This window comes from Aegilops tauschii, chromosome 5 (genome assembly GCF_002575655.3).
Source record: "Aegilops tauschii subsp. strangulata cultivar AL8/78 chromosome 5, Aet v6.0, whole genome shotgun sequence".
NCBI lineage: Eukaryota > Viridiplantae > Streptophyta > Magnoliopsida > Poales > Poaceae > Aegilops > Aegilops tauschii.
The window spans coordinates 59,870,819-59,894,538 of NC_053039.3; the positions used below are offsets into that span (position 1 = coordinate 59,870,819).

General features: G+C 48.1%; 1 protein-coding gene across 1 annotated transcript; it reads right to left on the reverse strand.

The window, feature by feature from the left end:
* Window positions 1–531: 531 nt before the first annotated feature.
* On the reverse strand, window positions 532–9,113 carry LOC109779727 (septin and tuftelin-interacting protein 1 homolog 1-like). The gene has a single exon (XM_040388886.3). The coding sequence runs from the start codon at window positions 4,536–4,538 to the stop codon at window positions 2,070–2,072; it is 2,469 nt and encodes an 822-aa protein (XP_040244820.1). The 5' UTR covers window positions 4,539–9,113; the 3' UTR covers window positions 532–2,069.
* Between the last annotated feature and the right edge of the window lie 14,607 nt (window positions 9,114–23,720).

The following is a 23,720-nucleotide window of genomic DNA, read 5'->3' on the forward strand; positions in this document are numbered from 1 at the left end:
GGATGATTGTAACAATAAACTGTAAACTGAAACAAGTGAAGATATCTAGGTACAGAAGTAATTTAAAGATATCTCTTACCAAATAAGGTCTTGAATCTAAGAGGAACCATGGAACTGCAGTTCCAAAAATATATATCCTTATAAGAGGAAGCTCAACACTGAAAGCAGGGATTGACAAACGAACCTTCAAAACACTGAAAAGCACTATCAAATTAGTCATGATGAAACCTCACAACATTCCATGTGAAATCACCTTGTATAGGAATGGTTTCCGCAGCTTGAAGAGTACAAGTTAAACCAAACAAACAGTCCGGGTAAGCCTGAGTTAAACAAAAGTACTTGCTGTCATTTAAAAAAAAATGCACCACAGTAATAACCCAACCATGTCATATTAACAGTTGAACATGGTATCACAGCAAAAACTTTCATCCATCTAAACTCCCTAACAAATGTAAGACGTTTTAGGTCACTTACATTTGTTTACAGAGGGAGTAGTACATATCGGAGGGAGTAGTACATACCGGAGGTTCATGAATCTTTAACACATAATAATGACAAAAGTTAGATGCACACTAATAGTCCCAGTGGGGGACATTCGATTATGTCAGGAAACACAGCAGGAAATGAAATTACCAAAACAACAGTAAATCTCAAGAAATAAACAAATACGGAGTATATATCAACGTACAACTAGAAATAGGAGTGAATTGCAAAAAACATCGACATTGAAAGCTAGGGTTGCAGGAACCACACTTCTACAGTTTTGTGCCCAAAACCACTAATTCCGAGGCTAATTTTTTGCAAAAAACACTACTCGCCCGATTTGCTCTTTTTAAACTCGATTATGACAGGTGGGACCCGCTGGACAGGGTGATGTGGCATGAAATAATGGGTTTGCAAATAGACAAAACAACACGGACTAAACTGTAAAGAAGTAAAAGAGGAGAAGGACATCTTAAAAAAAAGGTCACACACCTCGCCCCGGGCCCCCGGCCAGCGACACAACCATCGCCGTGGCCTCCCTCCGGCAAACCATCAGCGGCGCAACCACCGCCGCGGCCTCCCTCCGGCAAAGCATCGGCGGAGAAACCTCCGCCGCGGCCTCCCTCTGGTGGCGCAACCACCGGGATGTGCCGCCCCTCCCCCCTCGTATTCCCGCCATGGGCGCCGCCTCCAACAGCCACTGGCAGGCCTCCTCTCCTCCCCTGACCTTTTCTCTGGTTGTGCCGCCGGAGGACGCAGCAGCACGAGCCGCCTCCCAAATCCTCGCCGACTCGCCGGTCTTCGCTGCCTCAGCGCGCTGCCGGATCGAGCTCCGCCGCCCGCTGCCGGATCGAGTTCCACCGCCGCCAGAAACCGTCAGATCCGGCGGGCGTCACCGACCTCGGGCCGCCCCTGCATCTGCCTCGTCCGCCCTAGGGACGCCGCTTCAGCCCACCTACGCTGAGCTCTGCCACAGCCATGCCACTGGTCAGCAAGGTTCGTCGCGGTCCCCCCCCCCCCCCCCCCCCCCCCCGACGATGCTCCACCTCCACCTCGTCGGCTCCAAGTCCAGCCGCACACGGTTTGGGAGTGGCCGGCGGCCTCCACCATGGGAGATGAGAGGGCCCAATTGCGTTTTTGTAGGGATCTTTTTGCAACACAAATTTTTATCGGGATGTAATTGGCTTTTTTATTTGCCACGTCATCCTGTCTAGTGTGACCCATTTGTCATAACTGTGCTCAAAATGGCCTAAGCCATCGGTTAGTGTTTTTTTCAAAAAATTAGCCTTAGAATTAGTGGTTTTGGGCACAAAACTGTAGAAGTGTGGTTCTTGCAACCCTAGCCTTCAATGTCGATGTTTTTTGCAATTCACTCCTAGAAATAGATCTGCATAGACTATTCATTCTTGGGCAGCAACAACTGAGTTGCATGTATATACATGTAGAAAATCACATTCAGACACATCATCAGAAACTTTGTTCTTTAGCAACTAATTCTACAGCACTGCTCTCAAAAGCGACATTCTGAAGACTTCTACACAGCGGGAAAATAGAAATGAAATGAAATTTGAAGCTTAGATGATTTGCTAGTGTGATCTTGCCATCCGGTTCATTTCCAGCAGTTGTGTAAGAGACACAGAACTCCATCTATTGGTTCCCTCTTGAAGTTGCGCATAGAGTAGTCGCTTGACAGAATCTATGAAGATACTCACGGAGCCAAATTCATACACTGGCTTGCCATTATAGGATTTATTAACTCTAGGCATAAACAGCAAACCTTGGTCAGCCGCATATGCCTGAATAGACTCCTTGAAGCTCATATCTCCCATGGCTGCTCCTGGCACTGAACGATAAGCTGGGTATTGTGATGCTTGCTGTGCTGCATCAAATTGCCGCTTCTCTGTTGCTCTCAAGTAGCCCAAATTCTCCCTTGCCACTGGCTGCACCAACTCAACCCCTTCAGCAGCTTGGTTCATCATCTCAAGACCAGCCGTTAGAAGCATTCGTATGCGTTCATTGGCGAGTAACTCTGGTGGGAAAAGACCCCTCCAGCCCTTGTACCAGTTTGTGATCTCATTGAAATCAGGACTCGGTGAACACAACCAATGGTAGAGAACCTGCTGCCACTTGCTAAAGAAATCAACTTCCAACATATGGACCATATGGTGTACCGGTACAGCAGAAGCCCAAATCATAACCGAGTTAAACTGGTCGAACTTCTGGTTTGCTGGGTTGATCTGAAACTCCTGGAGTGCCATTTTAAGTTTAGGAATGATATAACGCACTATCAAGTCTTCCCAACTTGCTGGGTCAAATACACCCTTCCATGGAGATAGCAAAGCGTAAGCTGATGCATCGTGAGCTTGCCAAACATGGAGGACACTACTCAGCTTGTAACGAATAGAGTCACACAAGGTCTCTACCCTTCGTCCTAGAGTCGGCAACCATGGGTGTACCCATACATGAATCGGTACCTTCTCCCTACGTGGATCCCAGGATTCGACAGCAGCTGTGAGCTTTGGCATGATTACATGCTCTAATATTGAATGGAGTACAATAGGGGGCAGCAACTGCTCCCATGACTCGAGAAAGCAGAGCATTGGTTCTGGATCCCTAGCCTCCCATGAATTAGTTCCTGATATCATCACAGCTGGCAGGATCACCTCGCTAACCAGCTGTTCATATGGAGCCATTGATTCAGTAGCATCTGAGAAATCATATGGCTGGTCACACTGCAGCAGATCCTTCCATGACGACATGACTTCCAAGCCAAACAGCGGATTCTGCAGAGGTTGCCACCCCTGGAAGACCCGGATCAGTAATGGATGAGCAAATTGGCAAGCAATCCATGCAACACTGCACATTTTGAACTCCTCCTCATGGCGCAGCTTCAATTCCTGGAAGGTCTTAAGCAACCCTCGCAGCATGAGCAAACCAGCTGTATCGTCCAACCAGACTTGCTCCAGCACACCTGCAATCGTCTCCATAACCTGCAGCTGGTGTTTCTGCAATGCCTCCTGCTTTGCTACTTTCTCCTTCTCCCGCACCAAACTAGCCACCCCCTCCTGCTCCTGTCGCAGCTGCCCATCCAACCTGATGATATCAACCTTAGTCTCGTCAACAAGCACCCGCACATTGTACTGCAACTCTGGCATTGGCACATCATTCGCCCCCATCTCCTGTTCATCACTGAGCCCCTTCAAGTCTGTCAGCACACGAACCTGAGGCCCTCGCATGTCAATCACCTTCTGGACAACCGTGGGCTGCTCATCCTGTTCCTGCTCGGCGCGCATAGCCAGCAACTCATTCTTTGTCAGGACCTGATCTCTCTTCAAGTTGGCCTTCTTGGACCACCGTTGCTTTTCCTTCTTGGCAGACGGCGGAGGAGGTGGGGGTGGCAGGTTCTCCTTGGCAGTGAAGGGCTTGGCCTCCTTAAACTCCTCGATACTGCCAAGTCCGGCATTTTTGGGGCGCAGGATGGTCCCCACCGGTGCGGTGATTCCCTGAGCATTCTTGCCGAGACCCATTCCTCTCTTGTACCCCATCATACCCATCATCTTAGCCACCTTCGTGTTGGACTCCACGCTGCCAGGGGCCGGCGCTGGTTTTCCATCATCCACCTCGGCCGATGACGCTTGGCGTCCGCGCTTGACCGCCTCATACTGCCGCTCCTTCTCCTCCCGCCTGGCACGCGCACCCTCCGCGATCCGCTGCCCGAACCCCGTGGGCAGGTCGATGATCTCCTCCGTGTCCTCCCCCGCGGTTGCGGTGCGCAAGGAGGACGCGGCCTGGCCAAGCCCAAGCCTCTGCTCTTCCTGCTCCACCCCCTCGGGCATTCCCTTGGAGACGAACTGCACGGGCCTGGTGAAGTCAGACTCGGACTCGTCCCTTCTGCGCTTGCGGCGTCGCGACCCCTCGTCGTCCTCGGAGTCGTAGTCGGAGTCGGAGTCCCCCTCGGCGAAGACGCCGTAGACGGCGTCATCGCGGGTCTGGAGCGTGCGCTCGCGGGGGCCCTCGTAGTAGAAGCGGTCCATGCCCTCCGCGTCCTCCTCCATGGCCCCGCCGCTCTACGCCTCCTCGGTCACCAAATCAAAACAAAACGTAGGGTTTCAGGGCAGACCTCAGGCTTTCAGCCAACCAATCGAAACAAACAAGGCGAGGTAAACGGAAGTGGGAAGGGATGGCGGTGCCCTGCCTACTACCTCGCTGCCGGTGACGCCAAACGGTGGCTTGATTCCGGCTAGACGGAGCGGGGACCAGGCGACCTCGATGCGGCCGCCGGTGGGACGGAGCTCGGGGCAGCGAACTTCGGGCGGCCGAAGAACCCGGGATGACGCGCGAGAGGGAGGGGAGCAAGCGGCGGGCGGGGCAGAGACGGCGGGTGTCGCTTCCAGCGGAGGCGCACCACGGGGCGACGGACGGCGTAAGGTCGGTTGTGAGTTACCACTGGCTTCTAGCCCGTTGGGCTTTGATTAGTCTTTTGTGAAAGACTTGAGTATTACCGACCTTCAGCAGCAGTCGGATTGGGCGGGTCCAGCGCGGACACAGGCCTTCAGCGTTTCCTTTCTTCCGTTTCTTCTTTCACATTTTTGCATCCGTTTTTTCTGCTTTACTTTTTTGTATTCCGAAATATTCTGAATATAAGTATTGTAAAAATAATTATATATGCAAAAGTTGAAAAACGTTAGTCGTACATATAAAAAATGTTGAATATGTATATAGAAAATGGATTGTCATGTACACAAAAAATGTACGACGTGTATGGAAAAGTAGAGATAAAACAGGTAAGTTCTCAAATTTTTCTGAATAATGTTAATCACTCATTTAAAAATGTTGAAATGTTTTCACTGTATACAAAAAATGCAAATTGTGTATGGGAAAAAGTAAACATAAAAAAAATGTTAATCATGTATTTGGACATTGTTAAACATCTAAATAAAAATGTTCCTGGTGTATACACAAAATGTAAATTGTGTATGAAAAAATTAAACATAAAAATTATATTTAGAAAAATGTTAATCATGTATTTGGAAAATGTTAAACATGTATATATAAAATGTACCTGACGTATGGAAAAATGAAAAAATAGACATAAAAAATATATGTTTAAAAAATTATCATGTCTTGGAAAAATGTTAAACGAGTATACAAAAATGTTCTTGGTGTATACAAAAATATACAGTATGTATGAAATTTTTTACATCAACAAATATAAGTGGTAAAAAAGTCAATCACATATTTGAAAAAATGTTAAACATGTATATAAAACATATTCTTGGTGTATACAAAAAATGTACAAAGAAAACCAATAAAACAGGGCAAAAAGCAATGAAACAAAGAAAGGTAGAAAAGGTAAAAATCCAAAAAGAGACAAAAGAAAAACCAGTAAAAACCGTGAAAGAAACAAAGAAAAACTATGAAAAACAGAAAACCAAGGAAAACCGATGAAGAAAAAATAAAAATAAAACAAAAAGAAAAAGAAAAAGAAAGAAAAGAAGAAAAGTGGATGAAACAAGTACGTAGAACAAGCAAGCGAGCATGAACAAGTTTTTTTTTTTTGAGAAATCTCGCCACTTTATTAGATGATAGAAATGTTCATAGGTACACGAGTCTGGTCATGGGGGATCCCCAACCAAACATGTCGACCTACATCTAAATTACAAGCGAACTTGGCGAGATTGTGAGCCTCGAAATTATTGTTTCTACTCTCAAAAACAAAAGAGACTAAGTCGAAAGAACTCCTCCGTTTCGTTATTTCATGTATAATAGCTGAATGCGGACCACCCGTCCCCTCGTTTATGTCCTGTACCACGCCCTTGCAGTCCGAAGCGACCTTCATGTCAGTCAGATGATGATCCAGAGCCAGCGCCAATGCCTCCCTGCAAGCGAAAGTCTCCAGTGTTGTGGGATCAGTAATACCTCGAAAGACTGCCGCCGACGAACCCAGATATAGTCCCGTCTGGTCACGACACACCGCAGAAACTGCCCCTCCACGTTTGTGTCGGGCGACTGCTCCATCAACATTGATTTTCACCATCCCCTCCGGTGGAGGTAGTCATCTCCTTGTCCCTCCACTTGTCGCTGCTGTCCGCATATGATCATTCACAGGTTTTTCGAGCTGCTACAGTTCGTTAATATAAGACATCACGAACTTGGAGGTTTGCATTGGGGACCGGAAAATCCCCTCGTGTATGGCCTTCCTTCTGGCATACCATATTGCCCATAGAGTCACAACCAGCTTTGTGAATAACTTGTGCTCCAACTCCTCATTCATTCGAAACAGCCAGTTCTTGGCACTTGCCTCACCATTCTCCGCCATCTTCGCAACAAGAACAGGATCAGACACCGCCCAGGTGCAGCGAGGCCGTAGAACATGACACAAGCGCGTGCCTCCAGGAATCGGGAGAGCCACATAATGGACACGCATCACGAGTAGCCATGTTTCTCCGACTGAGGACGTCTGTTGTGGGCAAAGAGTGTCGGGCTAGACGCCACAGAAAAACCTTGACTTTGGATGGTACTTTCAGGGACCAAAGCGAGGTCCAATCATTTTCTTCTCTATCATTACTCGAAGATCTACTCCTCCCTTCGAGCCAGTTCTCTCTAGTGATCTTCGTTTTAATCATGAACTTATAAGCTGAGCTCACCGAGAGCCTTCCCTTCTTCTCCGGATGCCATGCCCAAAAGTCATCAACATTGCTGGTGCATACTGGAATTCTCAAGATTGCCTCCGCATCTGTTGGCAAGAAAACCGATCTAACAAGATCACCATTCCAGGAGCCGGTTGCTGGGAGTAGAAGCTCGGAGACCAACTCAAGCGGGTTCTGTACCAATGACAAGATTGGCCGCAGCGATCCCTCCTTGGGTATCCAGTTATGGTCCCATATGCTTGTCGATTGTCCATTGCCAATTCTTCGAATGATGCCTTGCTTAAGTATGTCTCGCCCTTCCAAAATCGCTCGCCAAATCTGCGATGGGCGTGACCCCAGTTCTGCCGCGAGGAAATCAGAATTGGGGAAATAAAAGGCCTTCAAAATTCTCGCGCTCAAGGATGACGGATCTTGCAGTACCCTCCAGGCCTGCCTAGCCAAAAGTGCGAGGTTAAAAAGTTCCAGGTCTCTGAAACCCAGTCCTCCTAAGTACTTAGGTCTTGTCATTACTTCCCATGACACCCATGCCGGCTTCCTTTGCCCCTCCTTGCAGCCCCACCAAAATTTCCGGATGATCGAATTTATGTGCTCGCATAAACCTCTAGGGAGCTTGAAACATGACATGGAGTATACCGGTATAGCTTGTGCAACTGCTTTAATCAACACCTCCTTTCCTCCAACAGACAAACACTTGCCCATCCATCCTTTTACCTGACTAATGGGCCGGCCCTATATGCGCGATTTCAGGCGAGATGGACGCTATACTAGCTATATAGCATTCGCTGTCTCGCACGCAGATTGCTCAAAGAAAAAACACACTCTTGATCAAAACAATCTTGCAGTCTCCCTATCTCTCTTCTCCTAGCGGTGACAATCCGTGACGGTCAAGATGGACGGGAGAATATCTATTGCTCTCAATCTTCATAGGCTCCCATGCTCCAGTGTTTAAAAAAAATCAAATTTAGATGTATCACAAAAATTAACAAAAAATACAAAGTTAGATGTGAATAGTGTTCTTTTTGCTTTTGTCTTTTTGTGACACAATTCATGGTAGATTTGCCTTTTTTGTTTCTCTATGTGCATTTCAAATTTAGATTTCAACTTTCTAGGGAATGTAGACATATGTCTTGTGAACGTCCACAATTGTTTTGGGATTTTTTTGAACATACAAAGTTGAGTTTTTAAACATTGGGGCATGGGAGTATAGAAGTGTTTGGAGCACATGATACTGTGACGCCGCGACTTAATCGTACACTAATCATACAAGCAAATGCACACGATCAAGATCAGAAACTCACGGGAAGATATCACAACACAACTCTAGACACAAATTTAAAATACAAGCTTCATATTACAGTCAGGGGCCTCGAGGGCTCGAATACATAAGCTCGAATACAAACGAGTCATCGGAAGCAACAATATCTGAGTACAAACATAGGTAAACAAGTCTGTCTTATAAAGGCTAGCACAAACAACAACATGGATAAAAAAGGCAAAGTCTCCTACCTCGGAGCCTCCTAACTACTCCTGGTCGTTGGCGGCCTCCACGTAGTAGTAGGCACCCTTGGGGTAGTAGTAGTTGGTGGTAGTGGCATCTGGCTTCTGGGATCCGTCATCTGATCGCAACAATCAGGTATAGAAGAAAAGGGGGGATAGCAAAGCAACCGCGAGTACTCATCCAAAGTACTCGCAAGACTTACATCAGAACTAAACTAAGTATGCACCAGTATCAAAAGGAATGGGCTATATCTTTGGACTGAACTGCATAAATGCCAGAAGAGAAGGGAAATCCTAGCCTATCGAAAACTAGCATCTTGCAGCATTAGAAGAGTGCAGATTATCAAAATATAAGTAGCAAGTATATTATAGTAACGCCCAGAGATCCTTCCTCGACTCCCTACGAGAAAGCAATCCCGGGGCCACATATCCATTTCGCATGTCTCCAGTAGCCAGTTCTAGTTGTATTGATCGGGATACAACTCCGAGCGTCTATTACCGTGGACACGGCTATTCGAATAGATATACTTCCCTGCAGGGGTGCACAAACTTACCCAACACGCTCGATTAACTCTGGCCGAACACACTTGCTGGGTCATGCCCGGCCTCTGCTAATCGACACGGCGTAGTCCTACCTAGGCTCAACAGAGAGGCCAGCACACCGGTCTACATCCTAAATGCGAAGGGGTCATGGGCCAATCGTCCTTTGCAATCCTGCGTGTTGCGATGACGAATGAGATCAGTCCTGGCTACCTCTTTATACAAAAGCACGTGCTTACATGGACCACCTAGGCGCGTGCCGCTGAACCGCTGACGTCAGTGAGCTTCCGGAAGAAACTTATGACGCAGAGTGCCCATACTTATTCTCGTGTGGTGGTTAGCGTGAAAAGGCCAGAGGCCTACTCGGATCACATATCCAAACCGTTAGTGTCTTGGGAGCGCGCGGTAAAGATCAATGATCCATGATATGTGGTCCCGTCGCCCCATCTCACGGACTTACAACAAGGGCTAAGAATGCCCGGCCGTGCCGCATAGTTATCTCGCGGGTATCCTCCAGGACAACCCGACTTCACATCACTCGCGGGTACCCCTCGGGGCCGACCCGATTTCATCATGGTTCTGTGGTCAAGTCAAAGTAACCGTGTGTCCATAACACCAAGCGGGAATCCGAGGAATCACCCTTGATGGATTCCACTTGATGTAATCATCAAGGTGAACTTAGAGGAATCACCATCGAGGGTTCACTCTTCATGTGTTGCACGACAGAGTCGTTATTGGGAGTGGTGAAAGAGGAATCGCCCTCCGTAGACCACGATCGATTAACTACACTACAGAGATCTCATCGGAAGTGCTGTACGAGGTATCACCCTCGGCACTCGATAGTAACCATGTAGTATCGTACAATTAAGGGGGGGGGGTGGTGAGATGTGTCGGGCTTAGGACGTCTGAGGGATGCCGACTTAACGGAACTAGCCGTCCCACAATATAAACTAGGGCCTGTCACCTTCAACCGCACGGACCGTCCGGTTAACGCCAATCAGGGCAATCCAGCCGCACTAGTCCTCGACCCAATAATTGATGGGTTCCACCTCACACGAGTCCTTATGGACGGAGGCAGCAGTCTAAACCTGCTTTACCAGGACATAGTGCGCAAGATGGGCATCGATCATAATTCGGTGATCAAACCCACTAAAGCCACTTTTAGAGGCATTATACCAGGTGTGGAAGCTAGCTGTACAGGCTCCATCGCCCTTGAGGTAGTCTTCGGATCACCAGACAATTACCGTACCGAAGAGTTAATCTTCGAAATCGTCCCTTTCCGAAGTGATTATCAGGCACTGCTCGGACGAACCGCGTTCGCTCGATTCAACGTGGTGCCACATTATGCCTACCGTAAGCTCAAAATGCCCGGTCCACGCGGCGTTATCACGGTTAATGGCAAGGACGAACTTTACTTCGGCACCAACGAGTACACCGCTACCTTAAAAGCAGAAGCAACGAGCAGCACCTTGCAGCCGAACCTCGAGTCGACGGCCAGGCTCCCGGACACCGTCAAAGGACTCCGAACTACTTCGCGGCAGGATAGCCCGGCTCGTCCAGAGCTCAATTAAACACTCCGGCGAAGGCCAGGACAGGCCACACTCAGCGGCTCAACCGCTCTCCGGCACGCAAACATTTCTTACATTTCCTTCGCAGGTTCACCTTCACGCCGACCAGGACGGGCGATATGGAGGCAGCTCGAACGCGCAAGGGAATCCTTAGATATTCCCCGCGATGACCATCCGACTATACTCCGGATCCGCACACAACTTCTTCCCCCTGGTCTCAGCAGGTTCCACAGTCATATTTCCTTTTTATCACATTACCTGTACTTATACGCATCGACGTACTATTCAAATACAACATATGGATTCATATGACGCTTATCTGCTGTTATTTCTTATTAAAATTCTTTTGTCAAGTGGCATCCGTATACCACGATATGCCTTCAAATATGCAAGGGGCTTCCTTTTACCCATAATACGGCAATAAAGTCCGAACACCTTCACGGAAGTTCGGCACCCTGAACCTATAGCATTATATGCATCAGCTACGAATCATGTCTTGGGTCAATAGTTGGGTTTGCCCGGCTCCCACGTTTTGGTACCTTACGTTCCGCTATATCGGCTAAGGTAGCACTGGGAGAACTACTGCGATTGTGTCCCGGTTCTTCCGGACGAGCACCTCAATAGAGAAAGCCGAAAACTGACTGTCATGATACGGCGAGAGCTGGTCAGCTGTTCGAGAGGTTGTGAAATCTTTAAGGATTTCTCCCGCATAATGCCATAACCAATGCAGTGTGCAATGGATCGGTTTTTTCTTCCGATCAGGTGCTTATAGAGCCCCTCGTGCGGTCTTCCGAACACCAGGGGCTGCGCCTACCTTCCTAAAGCTCCTATGGCTAAGTGAGAGCGATAAAGCCCTATAGTCCGATTGCCTGGTTCGTTGTGCTGAACACCTCCTTCGAAGGACCCAAAACTGGGATAAAGAGTGATCAGGTCTATCCTGAACACCCCCGTACTTCTTACGTGGGGGCAGAAGCCGACGACTGGCCAACTCTCAGGATTAATATATAAAACGGCCGCGCAGGAGGATAAACTTTTATATAACAGGCAATAAATAATATAAATGACCTTGTTCAGACATTACAAAGGACAACATGATTTGCATTCATGGAAATATAATGTCCTTGGTACATGGCTCCGCTGCAAGGTAGGATCCTTTCAGGACACTCTCATAATATAATTCGGGCTTGCGGTGCTCCTTCCCCTCTGGCGGTCCTTCGGTCATCAAATTTTCAGCATCCATCTTCCCCCAGTGCACCTTTGCGTGGGCGAAGGCCATTCGCGCACCCTCTATACAGACCGACCGCTTGATGACATCAAGTCGAGGGCAGGCACTCACAAGCCGCTTCACGAGCCCGAAGTAGCTGCTTGGAATCGGCCCGGTGGGCCATAGCCGGATAATCAGATCCTTCATGGCTAGTTCCGCCGCCTTATGCAGTTCGATCAGCTGTTTCAGTTGATCGACAAAAGGCACCGGATAATTCGGTGCCAAATACTGCGACCAGAAGAGCTTATCCGCAGTAGTGTTCCTTTCTTCGGCTCGGTAGAATTGGGCGGCATCCGATATGCTGCGGGGCAGCTCGGCAAATACCCCTGAGAATTCCGAATTCAAAATTAGAAACATAATTTTCTCCTCAAATACTTGCTTTACATGGAAACACCGTACCCACCGCGATCTTCCTCGCCTCTTGGATCCCCTGCAGGGCGCTTTGGGTTTCCCCCAGGGCATCGCTCGTGGCCTGATGCGCCTTGGTCAGTTCAGATTCTTTCTCCGTTAAACTCTGCTCCAAGGTCTCGCATTTCTTCACGGCCTCTGGCAGCTCTTGCTCAGCTTTAATAACCCTGGCCTCGTGCTTCTCACGAAGAGCCTGCTCTGTAGTTGCCTTTTTCTTGGCCTCGGCCACAACCTTCTTAAGAGCCTCGACTTCGGTCATCATCCCTAGCGCAAATCATGAAACATATTTCATCATACTGAAAATTCATTCGCAATAAACGCGAACAAGACTTGCGCATACCTTGTTTATCTCCCAATTGCATTTTCAACTGGCCAAGTTCTGCTTTGGCCCGCTCCAGACTTTGATTCAGTCCGGAGACCTCCGCAGTATGAGAGGCAGCAGCCGCTATAGACGCCTGCTTATAACAGAAGAGAAATAGATGTCATCCAATGAGTCTTCCTGCGAACATAAATTCGATCCTCTGTCCGGTTCTTCCTTTCACCGAACAGTGTATCAGGGGCTACTATCCATACCATGACACTCTTCGAAACCTCATAAAACATACCTCAAAACCTTTTATAAGGCTGATACAGGCTTCATTCAGTCCACTCTCAGCAGACTGAATCTTCTCAATCACCGCACCCATAAGGGCACGGTGTTCATCGACGATGGGGGCGCTCTTCAGCGCCACCAACAAAGCATCCGAAACCTCTGACTGGACAGAGGTTGCCGGTGGAACAGGCATGCCCCCTCCAGCTGTGAGAGGCTGCCTGCTTGATTCTGGAGCCGTATTGGTCTCCGGAATTGCATCCGGCTGGGAGCTGAATTCAAGATGGCCCCCGCTGTCAGCTCCCATGGGAACTTTCTCCCCCATGTGTCCGGCCCCTGAAGTTTGACCTCCAGGCGCCGCCTTCACGGTCTTTTCCTCTCCTCCTTGGCCGGGGTCCCTCTGGGACGAAGCCTCGGTGTTATTCACCTGTTTGGAGGAAGGGGCCTTCGGGGGCGTCCCGCTCTCCATAGCATCCGAGCTCAGTGAATCCTCTGATAAGGATTGTTTGGTACGGGACCTCGCCGGACTACAAAAAAATATGGCTCAGGTTAAAACATTATGCCATGATGAGTCTGGACGCATAAACGTACTCGGATTCAATATACTCACGAATTCACCAGGGGCTGGGCCCTGGGATCCCATGCCGGGCCACTGTCGGTGGCGGCAGTGGACTCCTCCGGAAGAGGAGTTTTTCCCCTTTTAGGTGACTCGGCCTCCAAGTGTGCGGAGGCCGTCCTCTTCTTTCTTCCCCCGCAGGGGATTCATCTTCCTCCTCCTCCTTGTCCTCTAAGGAGGTGGAACGGGCATCAGAGCCTTCGGATATTGTGTCCGAAGTGCCGCGGCGACGAAGGCGCCCCGAGTCTTTTTGGCCACCTTCTCGGCCGTCTTCTTCGGCACCTTGTAAGGCGCCGGGACCAGCATCTTCGTCAGAAGTGGGACGGCCGGTTCTTCAGGCAGCGGGGACGGACAATGGATCCGCTCTGCCTTGTTCGTCTAGCCCTAGGAGTTGTAGAAAACACATTAAGCGCTTCCCTTGGGTTATGCGGATAAAAAGTATGATGACTTACCGAACTTGCAGGGCGGGACAGTTGGTACCCGCGGTCTTCGGTGGAGTCCGGCCATGATTTGCTGGACTTGAAAAGCACCTTCTAGATGTCCTTGTGCGAGGAGCCGAAAAGCTCTCGCAGGGTTTGGTGCTTGGCCGGATCGAATTCCCGTAGATTGCAAGTCCGGTGTTGACAAGGCAGGATCCGGCGAACTAACATCACCTGGACTACATTGACAAGTTCAATGTTCTTGTCTCCCATATCTTTAACGCGCGTCTGGAGCACCGACAATTCGTCGGACGAAGACCAGTTCAGGCCCTTCTTGACCCAGGATGTAAGCCGCAGAGGGGCACCAGATCGAAACTCGGGAGTAGCGGCCCATTCCGTGCCGCGCGGCTCGGTGAGGTAAAACCACTGCTGTTGCCACTCCTTGACGGAACCGTTAAAGGTGCATGTTCGCCATGTGACGTTGGGCATCTTGCTCACCATAGCGCCCCCGCACTCGGTGTGCTTGCCGCCCACTACCTTGGGCTTCACATTAAAAATCTTCAGCCATAACCCAAAGTGTGGCGAGATGCGGAGAAAAGCCTCGCACACGACAACGAATGTCGAGATGTTGAGGAAGGAATTAGGGGACAGATCGTGAAGATCGATCCCATAATAATACATGATGCCGCGAACGAACAGGTGGAGGGGAAACCCTAGCCCACGGACAAAGTGAGGGAGGAATACAACCCTCTCATGGGGTTCCGGAGTAGGGACGATCTGTCCCGCCGTCGGGAGACGGTGGCTGATTTTCTTGGCCAGATACCCGGCCTCCCGAAGCTTTTTGATATCCTTCTCCCGGACGGTAGATGCCATCCACTTGCCTCCTACTCCGGATCCGGACATTTTCGTAAGGCCTTTGTGGCAAGAGAAGATGAACACTCGGACGCTGGAGCTCGGGCGGAGGGGAATGGATCGGGAAGAAGAAAGCGTGGGTGCGAAAGGGAGTCCTTATCCCCTTATAAAGGTAGCAGGGATTCTGTGCCTCGCCACTTGCCTGGTAAACCCGCTTATTCTCCAAGCGCCATAATTGATGGCACGGTTGGGTTACCCACACCCGTATTGATGAGAATCCCGTGATAAGGGGACACGATCTCTGCTTTGACAAGAAGTGCCAAGAAAACCGCCTCGCAATATGTGCAGTAGCTGGTTAGGAAAAAAAGTTCGTCATGACCAGACCACGGCAGAACGTCACGTTATGAAAAGCTGTCAGCAGATTAGATTTGTGGAAATATTATTCTCTCTACGGTGGTATGTGGAATTTGTTTTGCAGAGCCGGACACTATCCTTGTGTTCAAAATCTTCTATGGAGTATTCGGAGGAGGACCCACCTTGCAATGCCAAAGACAATCTGCGCGCCGGACTCATCGTCATTGAAGCCTGGTTCAGGGGCTACTGAGGGAGTCCTGGATTAGGGAGTCCTCAGACAGCCGGACTATATACTTTAGCCGGACTGTTGGACTATGAAGATACAAGATTGAAGACTTCGTCCCGTGTCCGGATGGGACTCTCCTTGGCGTGGAAGGCAAGCTTGGCAATTCGGATATGTAGATCTCCTCCCTTGTAACCGACTCTGTGTAACCCTAGCCCCCTCCGGTGTCTATATAAACCGGAGGGTTTAGTCCGTAGGACAACAACAATCATAATCATAGGCTAGCATCCAGGGTTTAGCCTACACGATCTCGTGGTAGATCAACTCTTGTAATACTCATATCATCAAGATCAATCAAGCAGGAAGTAGGGTATTACCTCCATCGAGAGGGCCCGAACCTGGGTTAACATTGTGTCCCCCGCCTCCTGTTACCATCCGCCTTAGACGCACAGTTCGGGACCCCCTACCCGAGATCCGCCGGTTTTGACACCGACAACGTCGATCACTTTGATCGAGTCATCGGTCATAAAAGCGGGGCAACAGGGACAAGGTGAGGGGTCACTGGTGGATCACTAACCAACCTATACTAATTAAGCATATAGGATAAGTAGGTAAGGTAACAATAGCAGGTTACAAAATCAGGCTATGCCTCAAAATATGATCATACAATATAGTAGCAAAATCTAATGCAAGCATGAGAGAGAAGGGATGGGGTTCTACTTCTTGAGCTTGCGTTGGTTTTTCCCTTGAAGAGGAAAGGGTGATGCAGCAAAGTACATATAAGTATTTCCCTCAGTTGAGAACCAAGGTATCAATCCAGTAGGAGGAACACACAAGTTACCAATGGTTGCACCTACACAAACAAACAAATACTTACACCCAACACAATAAAGGGTGAAAGGATCGATACGGTCGACTAGAGGGGGGGGGTGAATAGGAGACTACAAATTTTAATCTTTCTTGTCAATTTTAAGGTTTAGCGGATAAATAGGGTTCACTAGGTATGCAACTAGGTGAACACAACCTATATGACAAGTAAGCTTAAAGCAAGATATGCTAGGCAACAATCTAATTAGCAAGCCAACAAGCATAAATGGTAAAGTAAGGTGCGGGAAAGGATTGATCACAAGTGAGGCGAGGACGCGGATTTTATCCCGAAGTTCACTCTTCCTTGGGGAAGAGCTACTCTCCGTTTAGAGCGGTGCCAGAGCCAAAGCTTGCTGAACGCCACGAAGGCTCCCGTAGTCTCTTTCTAGTCACCCCAACGGATGAGCCTCGAATCACTCGGGGTTGGTCTTGAAGGCGACCACCACACCTTTACAAATTTCTCCGGAGCAAACCACAAGCAAGGAAGCTTCTGGAGGAACCTCTAACCGCCTAGGAGCCCAAGATCCAAGAGTAACAAGTCAATGGGGAAGAAATGTTGCGAGGAACGCGATTTGGTTTGGTCAAGATGTAGATCGGGTCTTGCTCTCCCAATCCCCAAAGTTTCAACACGTTTGGGTGGAGGGATTGAGAGTATTGAGCAAAATGAGGTGTAGCAATGGTGGAGCTCAACAAGACATTAGGGTTAGGGATGGAGGAAGAAGAAGGGGGGATTTTATAGTGTTTGTCATGGGGTGGCCGTTTCTGCCCGTTGGACCCCGTGCGCACGAGCTAATTAAGTCAGCCCCGTGCGCACAGGGTACTCGGAGACTTTCACACCACCCCATGCGCATGGGGGTCAAAAGACCCCATGTGCACGGGGTACTCAGAGAGTTACACAGTACCTTGTGCGCACGGGGGTCCAAAGACCCCGTGCGCACGGGGTACCCAGTAAGTTTCTGTTGCAATCACTCTGAGTACCACATGCACGCACACTATGGTTTTAGGTGGTAGGACTGGGTAGGCTAGTGTATATGGTTCGACGATGACATTCCCACACAACCTTTATCCACATCGACCCCTCTTAATAGTGCGGTCTTTCCTACGACTCGAAGCAAACCAAAAACTAAAAACCTGCGAATCGCCGGTAGACCACGCCTTTGACCTTTTTATTGGGGGGTCGCACATCTCCATCATGAAGCACTTGGAAACAATATCCTGAGATAAACTTTAGCAACCGATATTAGTTCAACTAACCACATTGTCATCACACCAAAATATAGTTTAAGTGCCACTTGCACTTTCAATCTCCCCCTTTTTGGTGCATTGATGACAACATGGTTAGAGCATGACATAGGGGATATGAATATTTGAATAGCCAAGAGACAATGAATGATCATGGTAGTTCCCCCTATATGTGTGTCCGGATAAAAATAATGCTTGAGAATGCATCAAGTACACACATAGGAGACTCCCCCAAGATCATCATTGACAAGACATGAGATCAACATAGGAAACCTATAACGGTGCCTAGATCTCATGAAATGGTGTGGTGAGCAAATATCGTGAGACATATAATAAACAACATAATAAGCATGATGTGACCATTGCATAAGGTTCAATATAAAATCTAGAGTCTCACGATCACAAGCAAGTATCTCACAACCACACACGCGGAAAGCAAATAAGAGTATCTCAAGCCAACTAAAAACAACCAACAAAGCAGAGAAACACAAGGCTTGAGATCTCAACACACACTAAGAGCACCAACACCCACCACTTCTCCCCATTTGTCATCAAGACAACAAAAAGGAGACAAATAGCGACACACAGACCCACTAGACAAGAGGAGGAGTGCTCGAAGCATCATCATCACCAAAACACCATCCTGCCATCGGAAAGGACCGAGTTGTGGCCTCACTGTCATTGTCCTCTGACCCTGGGCCGACCTCCTCACCAGCTGCAACCCTCGCTGCCTTTTGCTAACGCCTCACAAGCTTCTCCTTGTTGATTTCCTTGATCTGACGGCGCTGGATAGACTGGCAGATCTTGAACATGTTGCTGAAAGTCTTGAACAGGACTTCTTCTCCCCTCTGGTAAAAATGGCCTTAGAACCAACTGACTTGGCCTTACCACGAGGGATCCGTGCAGTGGAGGACATGCCAGGAGTGAATGTGGCATGATCCTCTGGCCTAGGGTTGCGCCCCTTCTTGATAGGCACATATGGAGCAGGAGCAACCAGGGTCCAGTTGGAGTTGCGCTTGGGAATAGAAGTCTTGTACCGAGCAATATACTTAGCTGGGCAGATGGACTCAATCAATGCCTGGATGAACGGAGCATAGATCAAGGACTTGTTCTCTTGCACACACTGACGGAGCTCATAGAACATGAAGTCCAGAATATCCACCCTCTTCTTCTGATGCAGGTACACAAAGACATCCAACATGGAACTCCGTATGTTGTGGGAATCCCCAGCCTTTGGAGTGAGAGTATACCTCAAGATATGGTGCATAGTGTCATAGAGGGGCACAAGGTCTTTGATGGACCCGGTGACAAACGACTTCTCTTGCTTGTACGCGAATGCAATCTCATCCTTAGTGCGCTGCCCACTTTCACGAACCCTGCCAAACTCATCAGATGACGCCTCTTCATCAATGAATGGATAAGGAATGATCTCAGAAAACTTTGACATAGGAGCGGAGCACCGATGTGTCCCGGACATCCAGGTGAGGGTGCGAGCAGAGTCATTGGAGAAAAACAAGGTGGCAAAGAAATGAATCACCAGAACCTCATTGTATGGATAGTTGAATGTGGCGAAGGGAATGAGGCCCAACCTCCCAAGAGCTGAATACACAACGGGATACAGATGATCATTGTCGCGCAGACCCTCAGTGTTAACTTGCTTGTGCGGAGCAAACTTCTTCGACTTGGTCATGAGAAGCTCATGATATACTCTTTGCTAAAAATCGTTCTTGAATCGGGGATCCACTCCCAAACCTGTGGCAGCTGCATATGGATGACTCTGTCTCTTAGCCCAAAGCTCTGGCTTGGTCGACTTGGCAAGGGAAAGGTTCCTGACATTTCGCCCACCTGGAATGGCTTGCTCAGGACTAGACTCTTCTTCTTTATCTTCATCCTCATCACCTCCATCAACACGATCATCCTCCTCCTCTATCTCTACATCATCATCGGGGTTGACATAGTGAGCATCATCTTGAGAGTCATACTCTTCCTCAGAATCATCGGAGGCCTCAACAATAGGCCGCTTGGAGGCAGCACGGCGAACACGACCCTGGCCTGACCGTGACCCCTGACCAATGCCCTCAGACGGCTGGCAACGAGAAACCGTGAACTCCCTGGATCCTCCCTTTGGGCGCTTGCAATGGAGCTCGACCCTCTTGTCAGCGGAGTCTGAAACACACACAAAAACACCAACACACACAAAAACGGACACAACCCTCAAAGGAGGGCGGTGGCCGAGGTCACCATGTTTGAGTTTGTTTGGTATGGCACCACGAAGGTATGAACCTTGGGCCCAAGACCAATACTCATCTTTGAAGCACAAGTGCCACCTACAAGTGGCTAATGTGAAAGATTTTGTTTGATTTATGCACTTATAGGATAAGATAACTCATGAGTTGAGCTAGCTCCCCCTAGACATGTGCCTACACCCAAACAAGATATTATATGAGTATGTGTGCATCAGCAAGAATTTCAACCCAAGTTACTGAAGGAAATATGCCCTAGAGGCAATAATAAATTTGTTATTTTATATTTCCTTATATCATGATAAATGTTTATTATTCATACTAGAATTGTATTAACCGGAAACTTGATACATGTGTGGATACATAGACAAAACCCCGTGTCCCTAGTAAGCCTCTACTAGACTAGCTCGTTAATCAAAGATGGTTAAGTTTCCTAACCATAGACATGTGTTGTCATTTGATGAATGGGATCACATCATTAGGAGAATGATGTGATGGACAAGACCCATCCGTTAGCATAGCATATTGATCGTTCAGTTTTATTGCTATTGCTTTCTTCATGAAAAATACATATTCCTTCGACTATGAGATTATGCAACTTTCGGATACCGGAGGAATGCCTTGTGTGCTATCAACCATCACAACGTAACTGGGTGATTATAAAGATGCTCTACAGGTATCTCTGAAGGTGTTTGTTGGGTTGGCATAGATCGAGATTAGGATTTGTCACTCCTAGTATCGGAGAGGTATCTCTGGGCCCTCTCGGTAATACACATTATAAGAAGCCTTGCAAGCAAAGTGACTAATGAGTTAGTTGCAGGATGATGTATTGCGGAACGAGTAAAGAGACTTGCCGGTAACGAGATTGAACTAGGTATGAAGATACCGACGATCGAATCTCGGGCAAGTAACATACCGACGAACAAAGGGAATTGTGTATGTTGTCATAACGGTTCAACCGATAAAGATCTTCATAGAATGTGTAGGAGCCAATATGAGCATTCAGGTTCCGCTATTGGTTATTGATCGGAGAGGTGTCTCGGTCATGTCTACATAGTTCTCGAACCCGTAGGGTCCGCACGCTTAACGTTCGATGATGATTTTGTATTATATGAGTTATGTGATTTGGTGACCGAATGTTGTTCGGAGTTCCGGATGAGATCACGGACATGACGAGGAGTCTCGAAATGGTCGAGAGGTAAAGATTGATATATAGGACGATAGTATTCGGACACCGGAAGTGTTCCGGAGGGTACCAGGTACATATCGGGTCACCGGAAGGGGTTCCGGGCACCCCCGGCAAAAGATATGGGCCTAATGGGACAAGAGGGGAAACGCAGCAGCCAGCAGGGGCTGCTGCGCCCCCCATATGGGCTGAACCATTGGATAAGGAAAGATAAGAAGAGAGGAGGGAGGGGAGGGATTCAGCCTCCCCCTTCCTTCCCTCCGCCTTCCTTCCCCCTCCGGAACTTATGGAAGGGGGGAGGCCGAATTGGGGAGGCGCCCAAGTAGGATTCCTCCTACTTGGGGCGCCCCCTTGCTGCTCCCCTCCCTCTCCTACCTATATATACATGGGGAGGGGGCGCCTAGAACACACAACAACATCTGTTAGCCGTGTGCGGCACCCCCCTCCACAGATTACACCCTCGGTCATATTCTCGCTGTGCTTAGGCGAAGCCCTACACGGATCACTTCACCATCACCGTCACCACGCCGTCGTGTAGACGGAACTCATCTACTTCCTCGACACTTTGCTGGATCAAGAGTTCGAGGGACGTCATCGAGCTGAACGTGTGCAGAACTCGGAGGTGCCGTAAGTTCGGTACTTGATCAGTCAGAACAAGAAGAAGTTTGACTACATCAATCGCGTTGTCAAACGCTTCCACTTTTGGTCTATAAGGGTACGTAGACACACTCTCCCCCTCTTGTTGCTATGCATCTCCTAGATAGATCTTGCGCGAGCATAGGAAATTTTTCGAAATTGCATGTTACGTTTCCCAACAGTGGCATCCAAGCCAGGTCTATATGTAGATGATATGCACGAGTAGAACACAAAGAGTTGTGGGAGGTGATCGTCTACTTACCACCAATGTCTTATTTTGATTTGGCGGTATTGTTGGATGAAGCGGCCCGGACCAACCTTACATGACCACGTTCATGAGACCGGTTCCACCGACAGACATGCAACTAGTTTTGCATAAAGGTGGCTGGTGGGTGTCTGTTTCTCTAACTTTAGTTGAATCGAATTTGACTGTGGCCGGTCCTTGTTGAAGGTTAAAACAACAAACTTGATAAATCACCGTTGTGGTTTTGATGCGTAGGTAAGAACGGTTCTTGCTAGAAGCCCGTAGCAGCCATGTAACACTTGCAACTACAAAGTAGAGGATGTCTAACTTGTTTTTGCAGGGCATGTTGTGATGTGATATGGTCAAGACATGATGTGATATACGTTATTGTATGAGATGATCATGTTTTGTAAAAGTCACTGGGAACCAGTAGGAGCCTTATGGTTGTATCTTTATTGTATGAAATGCAAACGCCATGTAATTGCTTTATTTTATCACTATGCGTTAGCGATAGTTGTAGAAGCAATAGTTGGCGAGACGACCACGACGCTGCGATGGAAATCAAGGTGTCGAGCCAGTGACGATGGAGATTATGACGATGCTTTGGAGATGGAGATCAAAAGCACAAGATGATGATGGCCATATCATGTCACATATTTTGATTGCATGTGATGTTTATTTTTTATGCATCTTATTTTGCTTAGTATGACGGTACCATTATAAGATGATCCCTTAACTAAATTTCAAGGTATAAGTGTTCTCCCTGAGTATGCACCGTTGCGACAGTTCATCGTGTTGAGACACCACGTGATGATCGGGTGTGATAGACTCTATGTTCACATACAACGGGTGCAAGACAGTTTTGCACATGCGGAATACTCGGGTTAAACTTGACGAGCCTGGCATGTACAGACATGGCCTCCGAACACTGGAGACCGAAAGGTCGAACTTGAATCATATAGTAGATATGATCAACATAGAGATGTTTACCATTGATGACTACTCCATCTCACGTGATGATCGGACATGGTTTAGTTGATTTGGATCATGTATCATTTAGATGACTTGAGGGATGTCTATCTAAGTGGGAGTTCTTAAGTAATTTGATTAATTGAACTTAATTTATCATGAACTTAGTCCTGATAGTATTTGCGTATCTATGTTGTAGATCAATAGCTCGTGTTGTAGCTCCCCTATGTTTTTTGATATGTTCCTAGAGAAAACTAAGTTGAAAGATGATAGTAGCAATGATGTGGACTGGCTCCGTGATCTGAGGATTATCCTCATTCTTGCACAGAAGAATTATGTCCTTGATGCACCGCTAGGTGACAGACCTATTGCAGGAGCGGATACAGACGTTATGAACGTCTGGCAAGCTTGGTATGATGACTACTTGATAGTTTAGTGCGCCATACTTCACGGCTTAGAATCGAGGCTGCAAAGACGTTTTGAATGAATGCCATGGATCATATGAGATGTTCCAAGAGCTGAAATTGGTATTTCAGACTCATGCCCGTGTCGAGAGGTATGAGACCTCTGACAAGTACTTTGCCTACAAGATGGAGGAGAATAGCTCAGCCAGTGAGCATGTGCTCAGAATGTCTGGGTACTACAATCTCTTGAATCAAGTGGGAGTTCATCTTCCAGATAAGATAGTGATTGAAAGAGTTCTCTAGTCACTATCACCAAGCTACTAGAACTTCGTGATGAACTATAATATGCAAGGGATGACGAAAATGATTCCCGAGATCTTCGTGATACTGAAATCAGCGAAGGTAGAAATCAAGAAAGAGCATCAAGTGTTGATGGTTAACAAGACCACTAGTTTCAAGAAAAGGG

Bases quoted from the DNA above. Each gene is read 5' to 3' on its own strand.
- LOC109779727 (XM_040388886.3), bottom strand. From the start codon at position 4,538: ATGGAGGAGGACGCGGAGGGCATGGACCGCTTCTACTACGAGGGCCCC.